The following is a 20,367-nucleotide window of genomic DNA, read 5'->3' as shown; positions in this document are numbered from 1 at the left end:
CACCTTTAGAGGTGATACAGACTTATTTTTAGCATCATTGTTTTCTCCTGGCAGCCAGCAGAGAGCTGTGTGGACCAGAGCTGTCCTCTGAGATTTCAGCAGATTTCTCCTAATGACCTCATTTCTGCCCTGTCCACACTCAAGCTGCGGAGACGATGACATACTTTCTTTTATCCCTCAGCCATCAGTTATCAGAGCTGCTCTTGCAGTCTCCACATGCCTCTTTTTAAACAGTCACGTTTGCCGAGTTGGCCGAGCAGGAGGAGGAGGAGGAGGAGGAAAAAATCTCTGACCTGGTTTTTCACCCTTGAAGGATTTTATTTTCTTTTTTCAATGACCTTGATGGAAATAATGAAAATGCTTAGATACATATAATGGCTTTACAGCATGTAGAGGATTGTTAAACAATATTTTTCAAAGTGCAGGATGTTATGATATTGATTATAAGCATGTTTCTTCCTCTGTCAGAGTGGCACTGCTGAAGAAGAGCGGGGAGGAGGATTGGAAGAACAGGATCAACAAGAAACAGGAAGTGGTTAAAGTGGCGTCCACTGAGACAGAGCAGACCTGTCAGAAGAAGGTACCTACAAACAATACATATATATTGTATGTATATATATGTGTGTGTGTGTATACAAATATTTGAACTTTATTGATTCTTAAAGGGATCCTAAGAAACAAAATAATAGAATACACACATAATATTAAACCCAAACCTCAAATTTCAATTAATGGGTATCTGAACAACAAAACAATAAAATATGTGTTGTTCTCTTTCATTTAATAACAGTTAAATAGCTGTATACCTCACTTGTCTTTATTCCTGGTTATATTAGCCGTATTGCTCCATTCTTTGCTGTACATGTGAGCACTTTGTGCAGTAACCTCCTGTGTCTAAACTACTCAGGTTTAACTTCACTGTAAATGACACAGTGTGTGCTCATAAGAATAAGCACTACATTATGAATTTGGTTGAACTGCATTATGCAAAATTTCTCTAATTTTCTGTTGTTAACATTCATGAACAACAGCATACCTTGATTTTCAGTGATTTCCTAATGGTGTGCGGTTGTTTGATAGTCAAAACATTTTGTTATTTCAGACACTTTTTCTCAGTTTGGTTCAGGTTCAGGAAAGGACTTCTCCAGTCTGTGACATACTTCTCCACCATTTCCATGAGCCTATTTGCATAACACAGGATATACTGCTCTCCCTTCCTTGTGAGGATAGTCTTATGTCTCTGTTGGAGATACATATAACACTTCTGGGTATTACAGTTGAAGAGAATAAACACTAGGGCCACATTTCACTCCCATCCTTCATCGTTACCATGCCAGCTTCTCTCCCCCCTTTCCTTTAGTTAAGTGCCCCTTTCATTTCATTCCTTTCAGTCCGTCTGTTGTTTGAGCCCAGTGGTCCAGATCAGTCCTCATAGACTTTAAACATAAAACCATCTGTGTAGAATTAGCAGCCAGGGGGTATTGGGAATAAATTCTCATCTTTTAAAAGATTAAATTCGAGTAAGCTTGGGGCTACGCTCCATTGAAACCTCAAGAGATACTAACTGTTTAAGTTTATTACAGAAAGAAATAATATTTTGATGCATCTCTGTTGGTTTGAACAGCAGCAAGAATTAAGTTTAAAAGCTCAAACAGCCTCTCTTAGTTCTCCTTAAAGGACTTTCTTTCCTGGAGCTCATCTACTTCACATTAGTATTCTGTGGGGTGAAACTGCCTGCTTAAACCCTGGATGGTAATCCTCCGGGCAGCCTCACCCCTAAACCCATTAGCAACAATGGCCGTCACCCATCCTCCCCTCCCCTTCCCACTGACCGAGTACTTCCCCTGTGTTTAACCCCTCAGGAGGAAGGGGTGGCCGCTCAAGACTACTCTGCTGTGTCTGTGTCTGAACAGCTGTGGGTAAGAACCCGCTGGCAGCCACTCGGCTTGGGACCTGCATGGTCCATCATTGTTTTGATGTGTGAGGCTGTTTGTTGCTCTTTACTTGCATTTTTTAACACTGTTGATACTGACAAATACTTGATTGTTCAGTCCTCAAAATACACAAAAAAGGATGTTTTTAATGTGCATGGAGTTTTCAAAAGCAGATGATAGATTTTAGAAAATTACTAAGTTGCACTCCTAGTTTCTGGCCGTAGGTTTCTCAGCTTCACACCCATCCCTCGTCTTTCTTCATCTGCACGTTCATTAGTTTTCCCTCCTTTCCTTTCTCTCACTTTTCCATCCACCTTTCCATCCTCAGGAGCCTGTCTTCTCCTCCACCTTTTCTCCTACTGTCTCCCTTGGCCAAAAGTGTCAGTATATTGAGCATCATAGTCAGGTAAGGACATGCACCTAGCACACTCGAATGGGCTGCATGTACTGAAGGCTTATCTTCCTTGCTTGGTCTGCAGCTACCTGTGTGAAGGACGTAGTATTCAGCCATCACTTGCACTTAGGGATAAAGTGGACTATCAGCCAGCATGCTTGACTGCATCTAATCTTTTTATATCTGCCTGGTTTGATACTGTTACTACATGAATAATTGCTCCAGTGGGGCCGAAGCAGTGGAGCTCTCACACATAGTATATGCAGCGTCAAATGTAAGCTTGTTTGAATGTTATAAAAACACACTGAAATCAAAGCTGACAGTTCACCCTCGCTGTGCAGCAGAGTTTACAGCTTTGCATGCAAAGCTCGGCACTTTAACTGAATAACTTCCTGATCTGATTATGAGTTTGATTTTGTCATGACTGTGCAGAAGACGGGAGAGGAGATCGATGCCCAAATGACCATTGAGGAGAGGAAACAGATGATTTCCACCCGTGAGGATGCCTGGAAAACAAAGGGCAGAGGCGCAGCCAATGACTCCACCCAGTACACCGTAGCTGCACGTATGGTCAAGAAAGGTCAGTGTGCAAGCTGTTATCTGACCGTGCTCCAGGGAAAGACTTTTAAATACATAAAAAATCAAATCAGTTCAACTCTGCAGAATGTTTGGAAATGCCGTCCTTCCTGCTCTGAATGTCTGCCCTGTGTGTCTGCAGGCCTGGCAGCTTCATCCTCGGTCATCAGTCCCATCCTGTCACCAGTTTCCACCAAACTCAAAAGCAGCACGCCTGCTGTCAACAAACCACAAGAGGGTGAGACAGATTTACCAGGCCTGTGTCATCACTGCCACTTCAGACAGAAACATCCAGCCAGATGTGATTACATTTGAACTTGTATTTTTAGCTAAATTCTTCATTTTAATGGTCTTCTTGCTTACAGAAATTGAGGCCAAGCCAGAAATGGAGTCAGATAGGAAACTAGACAAGTTGGAGAGCTTCCTGGGACGTCTGAATAACAAAGGTAGGTACTTCCACACAGACTGGTTGTATTATTAAATATAAAAAGCTCCTGAACCCTCCTAAAGCTGTCTGTTAACCTGGCTCAGGTACTAAACGTCTTGTTTAATTTTGATGCAGTGGCAGGTTTACAGGAGACCACCATAACAGTGACTGAGAAGGCAGTGAAGGAAGTGATGAAGCTGGATGACGAGATCTTCTCTAAGTTCTACAGGCGGGTCACAGAATTTCCACGGATGCCTACCAGGATCGAAATCAGCGAGGACTTTGACACCATCTTTGGTTCTCAGGCACCCAAGTAAGAACATTCTTGGTTGAGGACTGCATGCCTCCCATCCCAACGCTCATCTAATGCTCATTGTGTGACTGTTGTTCTCCCCACCCAGGCTGGCTTCGGCCATGGTGCAGCACAAGAGGTCTGTGCGTCCATCCAGGAATGTTCAGTCATCCAGAAACCCTCTGAAGATGCTGGCAGCCAGAGAGGACATTCGACACGAGTACACAGAGCAGAGACTGAACGTGGCACAGTTGGAGAGCAAGAGGATGAAGGCTGAGAGGAGTGAGTGTAAGGATGCCAGCGTGTGAGATGACAAACACAAAGCATTGTTTGCAGCCTACGTAGCTACACCTGCTCTTCTGTTGATTGTGTTAGCAGCACAAATTAGCACCCTGTCCTTTTGTAGCAGTGTCAACAGCAGAAATGTTGTTACATTACAAGTTTAATGAAGCATTGACTGTGTACGTTCCGCCTCCTGTAGCTGTGTATTTTTATGTAGCATCTGTGTTTTTTCTCATTACAGTAAATAAATCCTCCGAGTACTCTGAGGCGGCTCTGGCAGGTCTGGCCAGTACAGAAAACTTCAGCAGTGTGAGTCTTCGCAGCGTCAACATCTCAGAGCAGGTGTCTAATAACAGCGCCGTGCCGTATAAGAACCTCATGCTGATGCAGATTAAAGGTAAAGTCTGACTTTCCTGAGCTGTATAGTGTGGTTGACTTCACCTCTTCTCATTTCTGGGCAATTTCTTTGCTGTCAAGGCTCTTTATTTAAACTTTAAATAGAACTGTATGTATTTACACAGAATCTGATCAATAGTGTCCAATATGTGGGTCTGTAATAGACTAAATATACAATTTAAAAGAGTAGCTCTATTTTTGGGGACAGTTTTTTTTTTTACTCTAAGCTGTTGCCAGGCAACCAGCAGAGATTCAAAGATATGACAGTTTCCAGCCAGGAAGCAGTCTGACCCAGAGTGACTAGAAGACAGCAAATCATTTGTTGTCCTCTGAGTGAAATAAGACATACTGATTAGTGAGAGTCATGCTAGCCGTTGCCCCTAGTTTCTAGCCTTCGTACTAAGCTATGCTAATTTTCTGTAGCTTTATATTTGCCAGAAAAATATCTGTGTTTTCCTGTTTTACTCACTTTATTTTAAGTGAAGTGTTGAATCAGGCAGAGCGGTTAAAGGGACTTCCCTTTTTTTTCAGGCCGTCGTCACGTTCAGACCCGATTAGTGGAGCCCAGAGCGTCTTCTCTGAACAGTGGGGACTGTTTCCTGTTGGTCACGCCTGAGCACTGCTTTGTTTGGATTGGAGAGTTCTCAAACGTCATCGAGAAGGCTAAAGTAAGTGTCATCGCTGTCTGGCGTGGCATTTGAACGCAGATGATTCATGGAGGATTCCATCCATCATTTTCATCCCTAAAACACACACACACACAGGCACATGTAACCATCTGTGCTCCTCATCAAACACATGCTTTCAGCCTCCCGAAGGAGGCCTGTCTAGACTTTCCAATAAACATTTGTTTCTCTGTGCCACCTCCTTGTTCTGCAACGCTGTTTACTCATTTTATTATGATTCTATATACAAGAAAATGAGAATGTGACGTCCTCATATTGTTTTTATCTGTTGCCTGCAGGCCATAGACTTGGCCACCTACATCCAGACAAAGAAGGACATGGGCTGCAGGGCGAACCAGATGCAGACCATCGAAGAGGGCGTTAACCCACAGAGTCCGGACACCCAGCAGTTCTGGACCATCCTCGGTGGACAGATGTCTTACCAATGTAGAACATCAAAACAAATTTCAAATACTGTTAACAGTGTTTGTTGTTGATATATGGCTTATTATTATGTCTTACCTGTGCTGTAGCGGCAGGTCCACCAGAGGAGGATGAGCAGTTTGAAAACGCCATCGTGGAAACCAACTGTATCTTCAGACTGCTGGATGACAAACTGGTTCCTGATGATGACGAATGGGGAAAAGTCCCTCGTAGCTCCCTGCTGGCATCCAAGGAGGTCTGTCCAGATTGCACTTTGCTTACTTGATTTAGTATTTGCAGCTCCCAGAGTGAACCTGGTTTATGTGACAAGTCTATGTTTAATTAATAAGCGTGTAAAATGTGTGGTGCCTGACTGAAGCAGTCATTCAGGATAGTTTGTGCAAATATTTTTTTTAGCTTGTTTATATTTTAGAGGGTATTCTGTGCTTCAAGCTGGTTTTAATTTGTTGCCTAGCAACAGCAGGTGCCATGATGAACACCTCCTACGTCCATCTGTGCACGGCTGCTGCTGAAAAATGAAATGAACGTCGAGTCCAAAAAAAGCACAGTGGAGCTACAGTGGTGCACATTCTGAATACAAACAATGGAGTATGACTCAGTCTGTGCATTTGTGTTGACTTGTCTGAACTGTTGCGCCGCAGGTGTTGGTGTTTGACTTCGGCAGCGAGGTGTACGTGTGGCACGGTAAAGAGGTGACTCTGGCCCAAAGGAAAGTAGCCTTCCAGCTCGCCAAGCACCTGTGGAACGGGACGTTTGACTACACCTGCTGTGATGTCAACCCTCTGGACCCTGGAGGCTGCAACAAACTCATACCCAAGTCAGAACACACACACACACTTGTTAAAAAACATCCTCACTTAAGCTCTTTAAATGTAATCCTACCTTTTCCTCTGGGGTTGTCGTGTTTCTCCCCACAGGAAGGGCCAGGGCCGTCCCGACTGGGCGATATTTGGCAGGCTGACGGAGCACAATGAGACCATCCTGTTCAAGGAGAAGTTCGTGGACTGGACTGAAGCGAAGTCGCCAACACCAAAGGAAGGGGTCGAGCTTGTACCTGAGCAGAAGGTGCAAATCCTCCTATTAATTCCTCAGGTCACACACATCACAGGAGCTTCATATGTCTCTTGTATCTCCCCATCTGTCTATTTGTTGGAACATTCAGCCCCAGTAAATGTTGCCAGGAACACTCTGGGACCAAAACAGGGATTAGAGAGCATATGTCTTTGTGTAGATACTGTTTTAAGCCGCATAGAGGCGCCACAGTGTTTCATTCTGCCTGCCATTCATTACTTTATCTTTCTCCCAGGAGGCTCCGGGGCGAGAGTGCCGGCCTTACGACGCCACCTTAATGCTGCCCATCCTCCAGTCGGCTGTTTCTACCATTTTGGATGGGGTGAATGTTGGACGCGGCCACGGCCCCGTGGAGACAGAAGACCACATGAGGACTCAGGAGATCAGCACGGTGTCCGTGGATGTTTGGCACATCCTGGAGTTTGACTACAGCCGTCTGCCGCGCCAGAGCATCGGCCAGTTCCATGAAGGGGACGCCTACGTGGTCAAGTGGAAGTACGTGGTCAGCACATCAGGTTAGTCACCCTACACAAAGCTTTAGAGTTTCAGCACTGAGAGTTCAGAGTTATTATCTCTTGTGTGTGTGTGTGTGTTTCAGTTGGTCGTAGGCAGAACCCTGAGGTGAGGAGCACCGGGCCGGGGAAGGAGAAATGCTGCTATTTCTTCTGGCAGGGCCGACACTCCACCGTCAGCGAGAAGGGAACGTCGGCGCTGATGACGGTGGAGCTGGACGAGGAAAGAGGGGCACAGGTATGAGACAAATGTTACTAAAAACACCAAACACTAATGGGTATCTAGTGATTAAATTGGCGGCAAAGTAAGACATTTTAGGTTATTTTAAGTTTACTTCACCTTTTGTGCTACAGGTCCAAGTGCAGCAAGGAAAAGAGCCGCCATGTTTCCTGCAGTGCTTCAATGGAGGGATGATCGTCCATGCTGGAAAGAGGGAAGAAGAGGAGGAGAATACTCAGAGTAAACATAATACTTTCATTATTTATCCCTCGCCATTCCTGATATACAAGTTAAGACCCTAACTTTTTCTGCACCAAGGCATAGAGGCTTCTCATTTCCTTAAATAATGGATGGATATTCATCCACAATATCTTTTAAATCAGTGATATTAATGTAATATTATTACAAGTTACTGTTTTGTTATGGAGGAGTGACACATTTTTTGTCTTCACCTGCTCTGTCCTCCTTCAGATGAGTGGCGTCTGTATATTGTGCGAGGCGAGGTGCCGGTGGAGGGCCACCTGCTGGAGGTTGCGTGCCACTGCAGCAGCCTGCGCTCCAGAGCCTCCATGATCTTGCTCAACATCAACAAGGCCATCATCTACCTGTGGCATGGCTGCAAGACGCAGCTTCACACCCGCAGTGTTGGAACCACAGCCGCACTGAAGATCAAAGAGCAGTGAGTGGAAGTTGTTGAAACATGACATGTTCTCTGGCAGATGTATTAAACGGTGTGTGTGTGTGTGTGTGTCCTTCAGGTGTCCTCTGGAAGCAGGCCTCCACAGCAGCAGCAAAGTAACCATCCATGAGTGCGATGAGGGCGTTGAGCCTCCAGGCTTCTGGGAGGCTTTGGGGAGAAAAGACAGGAAGGCCTATGACTGCATGCTGCAAGGTAGAGAAGAAAACAGAATGCCAACTCAGAACGGCTGATCACAGTGTTGGATAATGTTGGGTAGACTTAGGGGAATTTGTGTGTCTTTCGTGTCATCAGATCCAGGTAAATTCAACTTCACCCCGCGGCTCTTCCAGCTGAGCAGCACATCTGGAGATTTTACGGCAACCGAGTTCTTTCACCCATCGAGAGCTCCAGATTTGGTCAGCTCGCTCCCCTTCCTGCAAGAAGACCTGTACAACGCACCACAGCCTGGTGAGGCCAAGACAGGAACACCGTGGGTTTATTGATTTAAAATAGGATGTTGGATCTTTTTTCTTTTTTCTCTCGTAACATGAGGGATGTGCATAAGGGAAGCTTTTCTCACTTAGAGCTTCAGCACTGATGGAGACATGCTGTATCTTAACAGACCTCCCCCTCTCCTCTCTACAGCTCTGTTCCTGGTGGATAACTTCCATGAGGTCTACCTGTGGCAGGGCTGGTGGCCTCAGGACAGCGAGAGCACCGGCTCGGCTCGGATCCGCTGGGATGCAGACAGGAAGTGTGCAATGGAGACTGTGCTGCAGTACTGCAAAGGTGAGATGACAGTTAGTAGCATGCTAGCATTAGCTTGTATTTCCTAATGCAATTTTTGAAAACCTCCACAAAATGTTCCACTGCAGAGAAGAACGAGAAGAAGCCTCAGAAGTCTTACCTGATCCATGCCGGTCTGGAGCCGCTCACCTTCACCAACATGTTTCCCAGCTGGGAGCACAGAGAGGACGTGGCTGAGATCACAGAGAGGGTCAGCAGCACACAAAAACAAGCAAAATCCGACTGTTATTACAAAAGGCTTCACGCTGTGTGCTCTGTGTGCGGCTGCAGGAGGCCGAGGTGTGTAACCAGATCATCCTGGTGGAGGACGTGCTGGCCCGGCTCTGTCAGAACACCTACCCTCTGGCTCAGCTGCAAACCCGGCCCCTCCCAGACGGAGTCGACCCGCTCCGCCTGGAGATCTACCTGTCTGAGCAGGACTTCGAGGTCAGTAAGCGAAACCTGCCGCTTCACCCTCCTGATGTGACTTTAAAGGGAGATTTTCTGTAATAGAGGTCAAAGTAGTAGCGCTGTCGTGTAATCTAACTCCATCTAACTCTGACTTCACAGACCAAGTTGTAGGTGGATTCAGGTAAGAAGAGCCACTTGTGTGATTGATCAGCACTGATGGAACTGTCCTTCTCTCGAGCACTGTGTTTTTCTTCTTTGTATGGAGACTGAAAACTCACTCCCGTCTCTTGAGCGTGGTGCTGGTCTGAGGAGGAAAGGTTGCGCTCGGCTGCACAATTCCGTCTAAAAAGATCATCCTGAAGGTCCATTGCTGTAATAGGCGGCCCTTCGTATCAGCTGCACTCGCCAAGGATCGAGCGCTTCAGCTTCGTCACAGAGCAGAGTGCAAATATGAAACGACACAGGATCCAAATTTAGAATTCAGCAGCAGAACAATATGACTGAATGACTCAGTATTATTACTTGTATGTATATATTTTACCAAAAAACTAGACCAGGTGAGACATGAGGTCACAGTGACTCCCTCTGACCCCCATCCTTGAGTCCAATGGACGGCCTGAAAGCATAATCATCACTCATTACATATAAAATAGGTTAATAGTTGATTTGTACAGCTGCAGTTCATCCCTCCTCGACCACACCGCCTTCCTCTTTACCACCCGGCTCTCCTCTTTACACACACACACACACACTTCCACTTTTTCCTCTCAGTGCAAGTTAAAGTGATTCACCGCCAGCCACACTGCAGTCTGACTCACTGTCTGTCTGCAGAGCACAAAGTAAAGGCATGAAAACAACATCGCTGGACAGAGAACTAGACTCACATCTAGTCTAGATTTATACAAAAATCGGTCCGTGCCAAGTAAGCACACTGACCTGCTGGCCTCTTTCTTCATACAATCAGCCAATCATGTGGCAGCAGAGCTTCAAATACAGTAAGGGGGAGCATATGTGGTCTAAGTAATGAACATCAACAGCATGAATCCATGGACCCACCTGCCAGCATCTACAGATGTTGTGCTGGTGTTGGGTCTGTTTTTTAGACACTTTTCTATCAGTCAACAAGTAAAGTTTAAAATTCAGTGACATGTTCTGTGTCTATTTTTCCGACTGCAGAAAGCTTTGGATATGACGAGAGAGGAATACGAACGTCTGCCAGGGTGGAAGCAAGTGAACTTAAAGAAGGCCAAAGGACTGTTTTAAGACGGCACACGTGGAAGAGTGGACAGTCGAGATGGAGAGAAAGTCAGAGATGAACCTGTTTTGGTGGTTAAACCAGAATCTGAAGAAAACCAACGTGAAGAATGAGACTAGAGATGCACTCGCCTCGCTTATTGTCATGTTTTACTTCTCAACTTTGTCATAACAAATTAAATCCAAGCGGTTTAACAGTGGGTTAAAAAAAAAAAAGCCTCACCTCGCTTTGGTTCGTACGTGCTGTTTATGTGTGCCTAAAGCACTTAAAGTCACCGCTCGTGGACTCGTGAGTGAAACATCTTGGACGCTTACTGTCAGAGTGCCATGCTGTGGTTGTGTATATATTGTCTGTATGTGTGTGTGTGTGTGTGTAGGTGCGTTTGTGACCTTGTATCTATGTAAAAACAAAACCTGCCGTGTCACATGTGGAGCGGACAGCGGCCGTTTCCTGTGTGTCTGGGTGCTGTCGGGCCTCGTAGGTAACTCATGTTGCTGGACTGTGACTCTGACTTCACTGAGCGCCTGAGACAGGAGCAGTCATTTAAAGAAGAGAAGCAGCAGCTTAATGAATCTGAATGTATAGTGCCTTGCTTTTTGTGTACAGTTTATATACAGAAATTCTAGTCTGCATTTTTAAAGACTTTCTTTGTGATATAAGACATAGTGAATTAAACCACAATAATGCTCAACTCTAACCTTGTCTTGTGTGTCCTTTGGGAGAGTTTGGGGTTGGGAAGTGGAATTAATTTAATTTGTATCATAATTTAAATGCTTTAACATTGTTTCTTGAGCTTGTGTTAAAGGTGATAAACAGTTAACAAGATCAAAAATAAACTAAAATCAAGCAAACTCACACATTCTCTGGACCTCACAGTTCCTGGAGCAGAAATCCACCCACGAGAAACAAATCCAGGACTTCCTATGAACTATTACATCTGTTATTTTACATGTTCTTATACAATCAAGTCACACTAAAGACTGGTCCATTAAGCGGTCTGTCAGCTGTAGTGATGTTGGCGATTGATAATAATGTATCACACAGCCGGCTCCAGCCATTGTGGTGCCCTGGGCAAGAATAACGTTTATACTCCATATATTATCAGTTCAACAAAAGGCCTGAGTTATTAGATAATTGATAGATACACTATTCCCTGAGGGAAAATGTTAATATTTATAAGTGAGGCTGTGAGAGTTATGAGATTAAACACAGTATTATTAAATAAATAACACAAAGTAGTCACGGCGCTCTCCTCCCTCTGTCACATGCCAGTTTCACTAGTTTAGACCAGATCTCTTTCACAGCCTTTTCAACATGTAAAATCAGCCCTCTGCCTCATGCAGCCTCTTCCTGCTGGTCTAGGCTAAAATCCAGCGGGCTAAGAACCCGTTTTCACCCCTCATCTGTCTCCCTGTTGAAGTCACTGCCTGTAAACTGCTGAACCCACAGAACTGCGACACATTACTGTGTATATCTGTACACATGCCCTCCTGTTGTCTTACACCATCCATTTGCACTAGTTGATACATATTCTTCTGAACTGCACATGAGCTACTGTTCATATGTTTTAAGTAGACACTGCCACATTTTTTATGTGTATTTGTACATATGTCTGCAGCTTCTTCACTTACTGCTTCTGACTGGTTAAAAGACCAACTGCATTTTGTTCAGCATGTGCAATGACAATAAAGTTTAATGAAAAGTCTATCTGTGCTCCCCTTTACACATAGTCTTGATTTTCATGAGTGAAATTAAGAACATCTGTAAACTGAGAAGCTGGGCCCTGTAACTTCCGGTCCATCACTGTTGGACTTTTATTGTGAAACACCTGCCCGCAGTTTCCTGTTATTTTTATCGTGTGTGTGTGTGTGTGTGTCTCTCTCTCTCTCTCTTTCTTTCTGTTTACAGTAGTGATTGATTTGATCGACCGTCCTCACCACGAAGGTAAGAGACTATATAAGAACATCTTCAGCCTGCACGTCACTCTACTGACGTGTTTTATTCCACTGACACGGGCGCTTTTGTAGAAGTGAAGTTTATAAAAGTGTTTGACCGCTTATGCTCTGTTTTATGTCATTATGTCGCGGAAATGTTACCAAAACATTTGAACTGCCTATAAAAAGTCCAGCTTTGTGGACTCTCCTTGTATAACTTTGTACTTTTTAGCTACGTTTGAATCTTTATGGAGACACGACACATTCTGCCACAAGATACTGGCGCGAACACAATACTTTAACTTCTGTTAAAGTAAATATAATAAGTTTCGATGTTTGTTTACCTTTGCAAAGTAGCTACTTGTTGGACTTTCATTCACTTCCGGTTTGACGTCAGACTAAACCACTGTGAGGGGCATGGGGGGGGTTTGTAATCATTCGGAATTTAAAGACATTTTCTACTTAAGTAATTGCTAAATATGTATAATCATATGTTGTTACATTATTATTATTAATTTAGAAAATTAGAATTACAACCATAGATAGAGGACAGTGCTCAGTTTTTCCCTTCACACGAAGCAGGTCCTGGACTCCCAACCCGGAAGTCCAGTCCCACTTAACTGACCTCAATAAAAACACTTAAAAGTTGTTATAAACAACAATAAAGCGGTGCGTGATCAAACTCACACCATTTTCAACCTGTGTATTTTGGAAGATTCAGAAACAGTTTGTTTTATGAGTGTGTTTTTGTTAAAAGCCTCAAATTTAGTTACGAAATAGACAAATAGACTATTTTCTGGGAGTAAACATCACCTGAGATGAACTGTGTTCTTTGTTTAAAGTTCAATAAATGACTTGTTTTCAGAAGACATGTCCTCCCAAGTCAGGCTGAGGCTGCTGCCGAGCGCCCGCTGCTTGTTCGACGAGCCCATCCAGGTGAAGGTGGCCGGGCTCCGGTCGAGGCAGGTGGTCACCATGAGAGCTCGATCAACCGACGACAAGGGGGTGTTGTTCAGCTCCTCGGCCACCTACAGGGCTGATGGGAGCGGGGAGATCGACCTGGTCAGAGACCCCTCACTGAGTGGGCACTACGTCGGAGTGGAACCCATGGGTCTGCTGTGGTCCATGAGGGCCGACGCCTTACACAAAAGGTTTCAAAGGACGAAGGCGCTCAACCCTCACGTGGTGAAGTTTTCCGTGCATGAAGAGGAGGAGGGGGAGGGCAGGGTGCTGGCAGAGGCGACCAATGAGAGGCTGCTGATGGGGGACGGGGTCAGCCGGGTCTCTGTCAAAGAGGGGAATATTCGTGGAGTCCTGTTTACTCCCCCAGGTTTGTCTATGTGTTATTTAGAGAATAATAACCAAACTGTTCCCACTCGGGCGCCTGAGCAGTCGGAGGATTTGTTGTCCTGCGTGTCTTCTGTTCCAGGACCAGGCCCCTTCCCTGCTGTGTTGGACCTGTACACTTTCGGTGGAGGTCTGTCGGAGAAAAGGGCGTCTCTGCTGGCCAGTCGAGGGTTTTTGGTTCTGACTATATCGCTGTACGGCCTCGATGACCAACCCAAGAACATCGATAAGATCCATCTGGATTACTTTGAGGAGGCAGTAGACTTTTTAAAAAAACAGGATAAGGTGAGTCAGTAGAAAGCCTCGGTAGAAATCTGTTTTTCAGATTCATTGTTTCATTTTTAACTGGTTTTGTTGACAGGCGAACAGTAAAGGAGTTGGTGTAATATCCATTTCAAAGAGTGGAGACCTTGCTCTGTCAGCAGCCTCGTACCTGCCAGGGGTTGAGGCCACAGTGTGGATCAATGGCTGCTCTGCAAACACAATTTACCCGCTCTTCTATAAGAACAGACTAATCCACACTTCACTATTATTTGACCTAAACAAAGTGATTCCCACTGAGTCAGGGGCCATCATTATTAAATATGGTGTACATGACCCCTTAGCGGAGGAGAACAGGGCCTCTCTGATCCCCATTGAACGAGCCAAGGGACATTTTCTCTTTGTGGCTGCGGAGGAAGACCTCAACTGGGACAGCAAGGGTTACCTGGACGAGATGACGGAGAGACTGAGGCGTCATGGGAAGAAGAACTTTGAGAGTGTTTCTTACCCTGGAGCCGGACACTACTTAGAGCCCCCTTATGGGCCCTACTGTGCCTCCAGCTTCCATGGGGTCGTAGGGAAGCCAGTCCTGTGGGGGGGTGAACCCAGAGCTCATGCAGAAGCTGAAGTCCACCTGTGGAAGAAGATTCAGGATTTCTTAAGAAGCCGTCTGAGCTGTGAGGCTTCACAGACTAAAGCCAAGTTATAGTTTCTGATGTGGTGAAGCTATTCCAGGTGATTCTTTAACATTAAATGATGACTTGATTGCTACACAGTCCTACAATGAACACCAGTCACTGAAAACATACACTAAGTATCAGACTCTATGTTAAACACAGTGTTAAACTCTGTAAAGGTCTATACATTTTACTCACAGATTATCAGTGCTGCTGGTGTGCGTGAGAATGTGAGGGTAATTATTTTTATTGTAGATTTTAGTCTCACTGCCCTTTTCAATGTGATGAGATTGTCAGCCACAAGATGGCGATGTAAGCCTCTAAATAAACAGTTCAATGTTTGTCCTGGTTTTTTTTTTACAGGAAATTTAGAGGCGTTAACTTTAATTTATATGTTTTAATCATTTTTATTTACATTTCTTTTTATCCTCCCTTCTTAACATTAAATTTAAAACCAAGTATTCAGTAGTTTTCTCTCCTGTTTTGACTGACAGTTTGCTGCATGTTGTTTATCATTATTCTTCTGACAGCTTCTTTCCTTCGGGGCTCTTATTGTGAAAAGAATGCACTGCTTCCGGTAGCCATGTTTTAGCAGTTCAACGCCAACAGACAGAAAAGTCAAGCAGCTGCACGTTAATACTTAATCCTAATGAGAAGTAAGCTTCATTTAAAGTTAGTGGAAGTTTTTTTCAAAGTAAACATCACAAGACCGGAGTGGTTTGAGTTCAGGTAAGTCCAATACAAGTTGTGCAGATCGGGGATCGACCACAGGAGGTGACGCCATCTTTCCCGTTAAGGTAATCGATGACATTCACGTCGTTTCCTGGATATTTGACTGTGTAACATGCATAATGAAATTACTTTTATTAAAATAAGTTACATTTAAAACCAAGTATTTTGTGTTTCTAGTTTCAGTTCCTGATAAGTTAAAACAAACTAGCTAACATGCTAAACCTGTGCTAATCGTAAGCTATTATAAGTATTATAATAGCTAATATAGCTATTATATATAGCTATATTAGCTATATATTAGCTATTAGCTATATATATATTAGCTATATATATAATATAGCTATTAGCTATATATATATAGCTAATATAGCTATTATAAGTATTGTTACACAACCATTTATGTGTTCTTTATGTGTTTTTTTTAATCTAACAGCATTAAGCTATCTATGAAAAATGTCAATTCCATCCTTTACTGGGTTAAATGTTAGCCGTTAGCTTTATGCATGACAACATATTGTCCTTTCTGACCCATTATTCACATCTTGCACAAGAAAGAAACAGTTTCCACCCCTTCCATTCCACCACTATTTGAAATTAGTGGCAATTACTAGCAGGTGGTCCTCCTGAAAGTTTGTAGAAAAAAATATTTCACCTAAACTTTCTTATAAAAGCCTAGAAACCTTTTTTTAGAAAGCTCGAATCATGATACAGTGACACTAAGACCTGTTTTAACTCAGTGTGTGAGGGTGACTTTTTGAGTTCAAGAACATCTAGAAAAAGTAAATGAAGCATTTTCTTTGGGTTTAAGTTCCAACCTTTTTGTCAAGGCTCCCCATGAAACAGCAAACGCAGCGAGTCACCTCGAAGCAACCTTGGTGAAACCGAATAAAACCTAAAAAGGAAATGAGAGGCGGGGAACCTAATGTGACACACTGGATCTATCTCAGCCTGATCTTTCTGTCTTGCTCACCCTTGAGACGAGAGATAACGCGTTATTGTTCGTACCAGGCTTGCCACATAGAGTTCATAAAGATAGAAGCACCAGCCTTGGATCTGCCTCCTTGATTTATTAAGCAGCGCTGCTGAAAAGCTCGTTCTCTCCGCCTCTCCTGTTCTTTGTGTTTCTGTGCCTGACTGCTCCCTTTCTGTCATTTTGGCTTGGCATAGCTCACATCATCTCTCTGGCTTTTGAAAGGCAGGGAATTATTTGTTCTACTACTCTACCTGCACTCAGGGAGACCTTCAGGCTGAGCTCGTATGAGCTCACGTAGTTAAAATGGATTTATGTTTGTCGGTTCTTGAGGCTGTAGCAACAACTCCTATGTATATGCACTCCTTTGGTGTAAGTTATAGGTCTGTACTGATGTGGCAGTCCTCAAAAATATCATCTTAAAACACACACTGCCAGAGAAACATGCACACCTGCTCCGTTACAAGGACTGAAACATCAATGTAATGAGGGCCTCTTCATTACTACTAGCACTGTCTGCTAGCTGATCTTTGGTTCACCTTTAACCCATGTAGGGAGCATGAGTTTGTTTGTGTAGTGCAGTAAGATGATCGATAAAATAAATCACAGCACACGGCAACATAGAGTAATTGTTTATTATTATTATTGAGTTGTTTGGCTTTTGGCTGGCTGTAGACATTATCTGTAAGACACAAACACAACAGATTACTAAATTAACTATACAATGATTGGATTGTGTGTTGGTTAAAGTGAATTGAATGTTCTAAGTGATGATGTGTGATGTGTGGGGTGACAGTCAAAAGAGTCCCTCTTGGAACAGGCAGGTATTTATAGTTCCGGGCCAGTCCATTCAGGAAATAGGTGCAGGGGGGAGTGTATTGTTTGATTGAGGGACAATTATAGTTATGAGTTTTAAACTAGGTTTTAAACTAATAAAAAAGAATTCCATGTATTTATTGTAGATATGTATTGCATTGTATTTGGTGTAAGGTGTATGGTTGGGTAATTGTAAAAACTCCAGGTGTGGCAGCAGCTATTTAAGGCGGCCATTTTGTACGTTTGGGGTTCTGCATGCTAAAATAAAAATCTCTATAGACTGCACTTCCACCTCTGTCTCAAGTCGAGCCGCTACACGGCATCCTAACAATCAAGAATATGCAATACCGGTAGTCTTGAGTTAAAGGTCGTGTAGCAGATTTCAGTCTGATGCACTTTTTGTTAAATTAGTGTAACTTCTCTTTACAATCCAACAGCAACCGATTAGTTCAGCAGTTTCACATTAAAACGAAGAATATGAATCATCTGTGGAAGCTATAAAACACTAAAAACATCATCAATCCTCCGGGTGGACCCTGTAGGAGTATTGGCTGGTTGTCACTCTCTTCCTGCTCTGTGCACCAGAGAGGTACGTGCATGATGGCCGAAGTCACAGACTGGTTGGGAGGCGTGGCTTCGGGGTGAGCTCCGAGAGAAAGGGGCGTGTGTTTACTTTCCAAATCTGGCTGACTCTCACTGAGTTTTCAAAATCTTCTACCCTACCTTTAAGATGGTGTGGTCAGATGACACAAAAATTGAATTGGCGGTGCACATCTCCCAAAAACACAGTGCCATCCCTTCTAACTAGTTTGCACCTATCTACTGTGTCACTCTAGTGGCTGTGGATTTACTTTAAGTGGGCTTTTTGCTTAGTTTAATTTAAGTTTCAATCCCATGTTCTGTATGAATGCTGCTGTTGCTCCTGTTTTCTATTAAAGCTGTTCAGCTGAGTTTCTCTTTTCTTTCTGCAGAGTGAGAACCACTGAGAACCGGATTCCAACTCTTGTTTTGAACTGGATCACGTGAGTCTCCCATTTGACATGAATGCTACGCAGCTGCGACGCATCACATTTGGCCTTTTGAACTCATGAGTTTGTTTCTCTCTCACTCACCTTTATCTTCTCGCCATGTTTAATGGTGATGTTGACCAGAGTTGTAGCTGTGCCTGTAATAATACACCTGCACTATAAATCTCACGGCAACACAAACATAGAACCGGCACCCCCTGTGCAATCACTGCGCCGCCATTATTTTCCCGTTTCATCGTTTGAATTTAAGCTTAAAGGAGTGCTTTTCTGATTGAGAACAAATGCCAGTCTGCGTCTGACAAAATATCCATCACTGTGTTTTGTGATAGCTGCTGCAGGCACTTTCTGCATACCAGCTATAAGTGATGTATTTTTAATGAGTAATAATCACCAGAAAGCAGGAAGCCGTGCTGAAAGGGAAACACATTCTGATACCGCAGCTTGGTTTGTGGAAGCGATATGGATCTATTTTTATAACCTGAAACCCTTTTAGAACCTCAGACAGAACAATCAAGCAGCACAGCCAGTTTATTAAACTTGCCAGACGTTGTGATTATAATTTGCTTTGCATCATCAGGCGCCGGGCAAACAATATGACCGGAGGTGTGTTTACTCTGTATGCTTCAGTCACAAAACTAAGTTAGCCGCCTATTTACACAATGTGTTGCTAGCAGCTGCTACACTATTAAAACAAAAGTAAACAAACCAACTCACCTTTCCTACTAAGTGGGTATCCAGACAGCAGTTAAAGCAGGGCTGTGATGATTTCAGTTGAGCTGCACTGGTGAAAATTACCCAGCTATCACGTCACCTCTGTGTGTTATTAGGCTGTGTGCATATTGTCCGCACCGTGCAATTAGCTCAGCAGGATAATGACAAAGGGAAGGCAAGATCTCTGTTCCAACTGGTTCTGATTTATTTATTTATCTATTTATCTGTGTCTATATGACAAAAACATGCCAGGGATATGAAAAGACAGACCCCACTGTGCTTTAAATTCACACAATTCTTTTGTATCCGGAGCATAAGAGGAATCTCTGGCACTCTGCTCAATAATGCATTCGATGTCAGCCTCCTTTTCTTCATCATAACTTTAACTCTTTGTGTTCCAGCATGTGCTGTCATGATTGCAGACTTTGGGGACATCCCACAGAAAGAAGTGGTTAGTTTAGTCAATTTGGGGGCAATGACTGCATTTTATACAAACGTCTTAAACTCTTGTGATGGGGTTAAATACACCACACAAAGAATGAGAAACCAGACAAACCAGAATACATTTTAGATTTTTTTAAAGAAGCCATGTTCTGCTTTAAAGACATCTTTGTACGCTCTTGGTCAAATAGCCCTTTACGCAGCCTGGAGTCATTGTCATGCTGAAAAAAAATTAGGGTCCCACAAAGTGCAAAACAGATGGGATGTTGCTGCAGAAAGGCAGTGGGAGCCTGTGAAAGGTTGATTCTGAAATGTGTCTACTACTTGGACTCTGTGAACAATTTATGTGGACTCTGAGGTGCTGTCATTTGTGTTTCTGAGGCTGGTGACTCTAATGAACTTAGAGGCAGCTCTTGGTCGTCTTTTCCTGGGGTTTTCTTCCTAAGAACCTGTTGCATCAGAGGATTCAGTGTTTTTCGTACACTTGAGAAGTTCTTGGGCTACCTGACTTTCATGTCTTAAAATAGCACTGGATTTATGGATGGATGGTTCTCGCCATGATGTGGATTTGAACAGTAATAGAATGGAATTATTCACTGTGGAGAACTGTGCTCCAACCATACCTCTGCACAACTGTGTCAAACACAGTAAGAAGGAAAAAAAGATGAGCCGATGATGAAGCACGTCTGTTCATTTAAAAACCATTCCGTGGAGCTAAATGAGAGGATGCCAAGAGTGAGCACCGCTCTGGTTTCCTTGCACTGTTGCAGCTCTATTGGTCAGCAACGCAGTCATCTTCTTAGCGAGCTAGCTTTGCATCAACCTTTTTTAAAGCAAGTTAATAATGTGTTGTTATATTGGTGAGCTACCATTTTTTAATTAATATACAAGAACAAGAGCTGCAATTGCAGAAGCATACATTGAAATGGTTTGTGTGTTTGGCAGCTTTACTTTGGCCTCCGCCAAGTCGACAAACAGTGTTAGCCTTTGGACAAAGATGATCAAAGACTTCCATGTTTCTGGTGAAAGCATAAAAATTGCATGTTCATCCCATGGGTTCAGTCGTTTAAACAGGTCACAGTGAGACCGGCAAAGGTTCACTTGAG

General features: G+C 43.6%; 2 protein-coding genes and 2 long non-coding RNA genes across 12 annotated transcripts in view; 2 read left to right on the top strand and 2 right to left on the bottom strand.

Annotated features, from left to right (window-relative positions):
- Window positions 1-10,559, top strand: part of LOC114450102 (supervillin-like) — a 32,060-nt gene extending 21,501 nt beyond the window's left edge. For 6 of the 8 annotated variants that reach the window (XM_028428034.1, XM_028428028.1, XM_028428031.1 and 3 more), the window contains 24 exons: window positions 469-580; window positions 1,863-1,919; window positions 2,263-2,340; window positions 2,761-2,908; window positions 3,047-3,142; window positions 3,270-3,350; window positions 3,467-3,644; window positions 3,733-3,911; window positions 4,147-4,302; window positions 4,833-4,969; window positions 5,266-5,413; window positions 5,500-5,645; window positions 6,052-6,227; window positions 6,328-6,475; window positions 6,717-6,996; window positions 7,080-7,231; window positions 7,348-7,453; window positions 7,685-7,892; window positions 7,972-8,105; window positions 8,205-8,360; window positions 8,538-8,681; window positions 8,768-8,889; window positions 8,970-9,125; window positions 10,266-10,559. In XM_028428034.1, the coding sequence (XP_028283835.1) occupies window positions 469-580; window positions 1,863-1,919; window positions 2,263-2,340; window positions 2,761-2,908; window positions 3,047-3,142; window positions 3,270-3,350; window positions 3,467-3,644; window positions 3,733-3,911; window positions 4,147-4,302; window positions 4,833-4,969; window positions 5,266-5,413; window positions 5,500-5,645; window positions 6,052-6,227; window positions 6,328-6,475; window positions 6,717-6,996; window positions 7,080-7,231; window positions 7,348-7,453; window positions 7,685-7,892; window positions 7,972-8,105; window positions 8,205-8,360; window positions 8,538-8,681; window positions 8,768-8,889; window positions 8,970-9,125; window positions 10,266-10,352 (3,385 nt within the window). In that variant the 3' untranslated portion in view covers window positions 10,353-10,559. Of the gene's footprint in view, window positions 1-468; window positions 581-1,862; window positions 1,920-2,262; window positions 2,341-2,760; window positions 2,909-3,046; window positions 3,143-3,269; window positions 3,351-3,466; window positions 3,645-3,732; window positions 3,912-4,146; window positions 4,303-4,832; window positions 4,970-5,265; window positions 5,414-5,499; window positions 5,646-6,051; window positions 6,228-6,327; window positions 6,476-6,716; window positions 6,997-7,079; window positions 7,232-7,347; window positions 7,454-7,684; window positions 7,893-7,971; window positions 8,106-8,204; window positions 8,361-8,537; window positions 8,682-8,767; window positions 8,890-8,969; window positions 9,126-9,248; window positions 9,271-10,265 lie in introns of all 8 variants that reach the window. The other 2 variants (XM_028428032.1, XM_028428027.1) reach the window with 2 other exon arrangements.
- LOC114450105 (uncharacterized) lies at window positions 4,913-6,412 on the bottom strand. The gene is made up of 3 exons (XR_003672036.1): window positions 6,293-6,412; window positions 5,489-6,246; window positions 4,913-5,044 (listed from the first exon to the last, which is right to left on the bottom strand). It is a non-coding gene; the product is annotated as an uncharacterized LOC114450105 (long non-coding RNA).
- Window positions 9,119-12,670, bottom strand: LOC114450104 (uncharacterized). The gene is made up of 3 exons (XR_003672035.1): window positions 12,623-12,670; window positions 9,631-9,705; window positions 9,119-9,514 (listed from the first exon to the last, which is right to left on the bottom strand). It is a non-coding gene; the product is annotated as an uncharacterized LOC114450104 (long non-coding RNA).
- On the top strand, window positions 12,188-14,904 carry LOC114450103 (acyl-coenzyme A thioesterase 1-like). 2 transcript variants are annotated; one of them, XM_028428036.1, is made up of 4 exons: window positions 12,188-12,288; window positions 13,147-13,608; window positions 13,708-13,910; window positions 13,987-14,904. In XM_028428036.1, exons 2-4 carry the CDS (start codon window positions 13,149-13,151, stop codon window positions 14,593-14,595), a joined length of 1,272 nt encoding a protein of 423 aa, XP_028283837.1. In that variant the 5' UTR covers window positions 12,188-12,288; window positions 13,147-13,148; the 3' UTR covers window positions 14,596-14,904. The 2 variants fall into 2 exon arrangements, with proteins under 2 accessions (XP_028283837.1, XP_028283836.1); XM_028428035.1 differs by having other exon boundaries at window positions 13,144-13,608.
- The last annotated feature ends 5,463 nt before the right edge of the window (window positions 14,905-20,367 follow it).

The sequence above is a fragment of the Parambassis ranga genome, chromosome 17 (assembly GCF_900634625.1).
Source record: "Parambassis ranga chromosome 17, fParRan2.1, whole genome shotgun sequence".
Taxonomy (NCBI): Eukaryota; Metazoa; Chordata; class Actinopteri; family Ambassidae; genus Parambassis; species Parambassis ranga.
The sequence above is the reverse complement of the archived record's forward strand: the minus strand, read 5'-3'. Positions and strand labels throughout refer to the sequence as shown.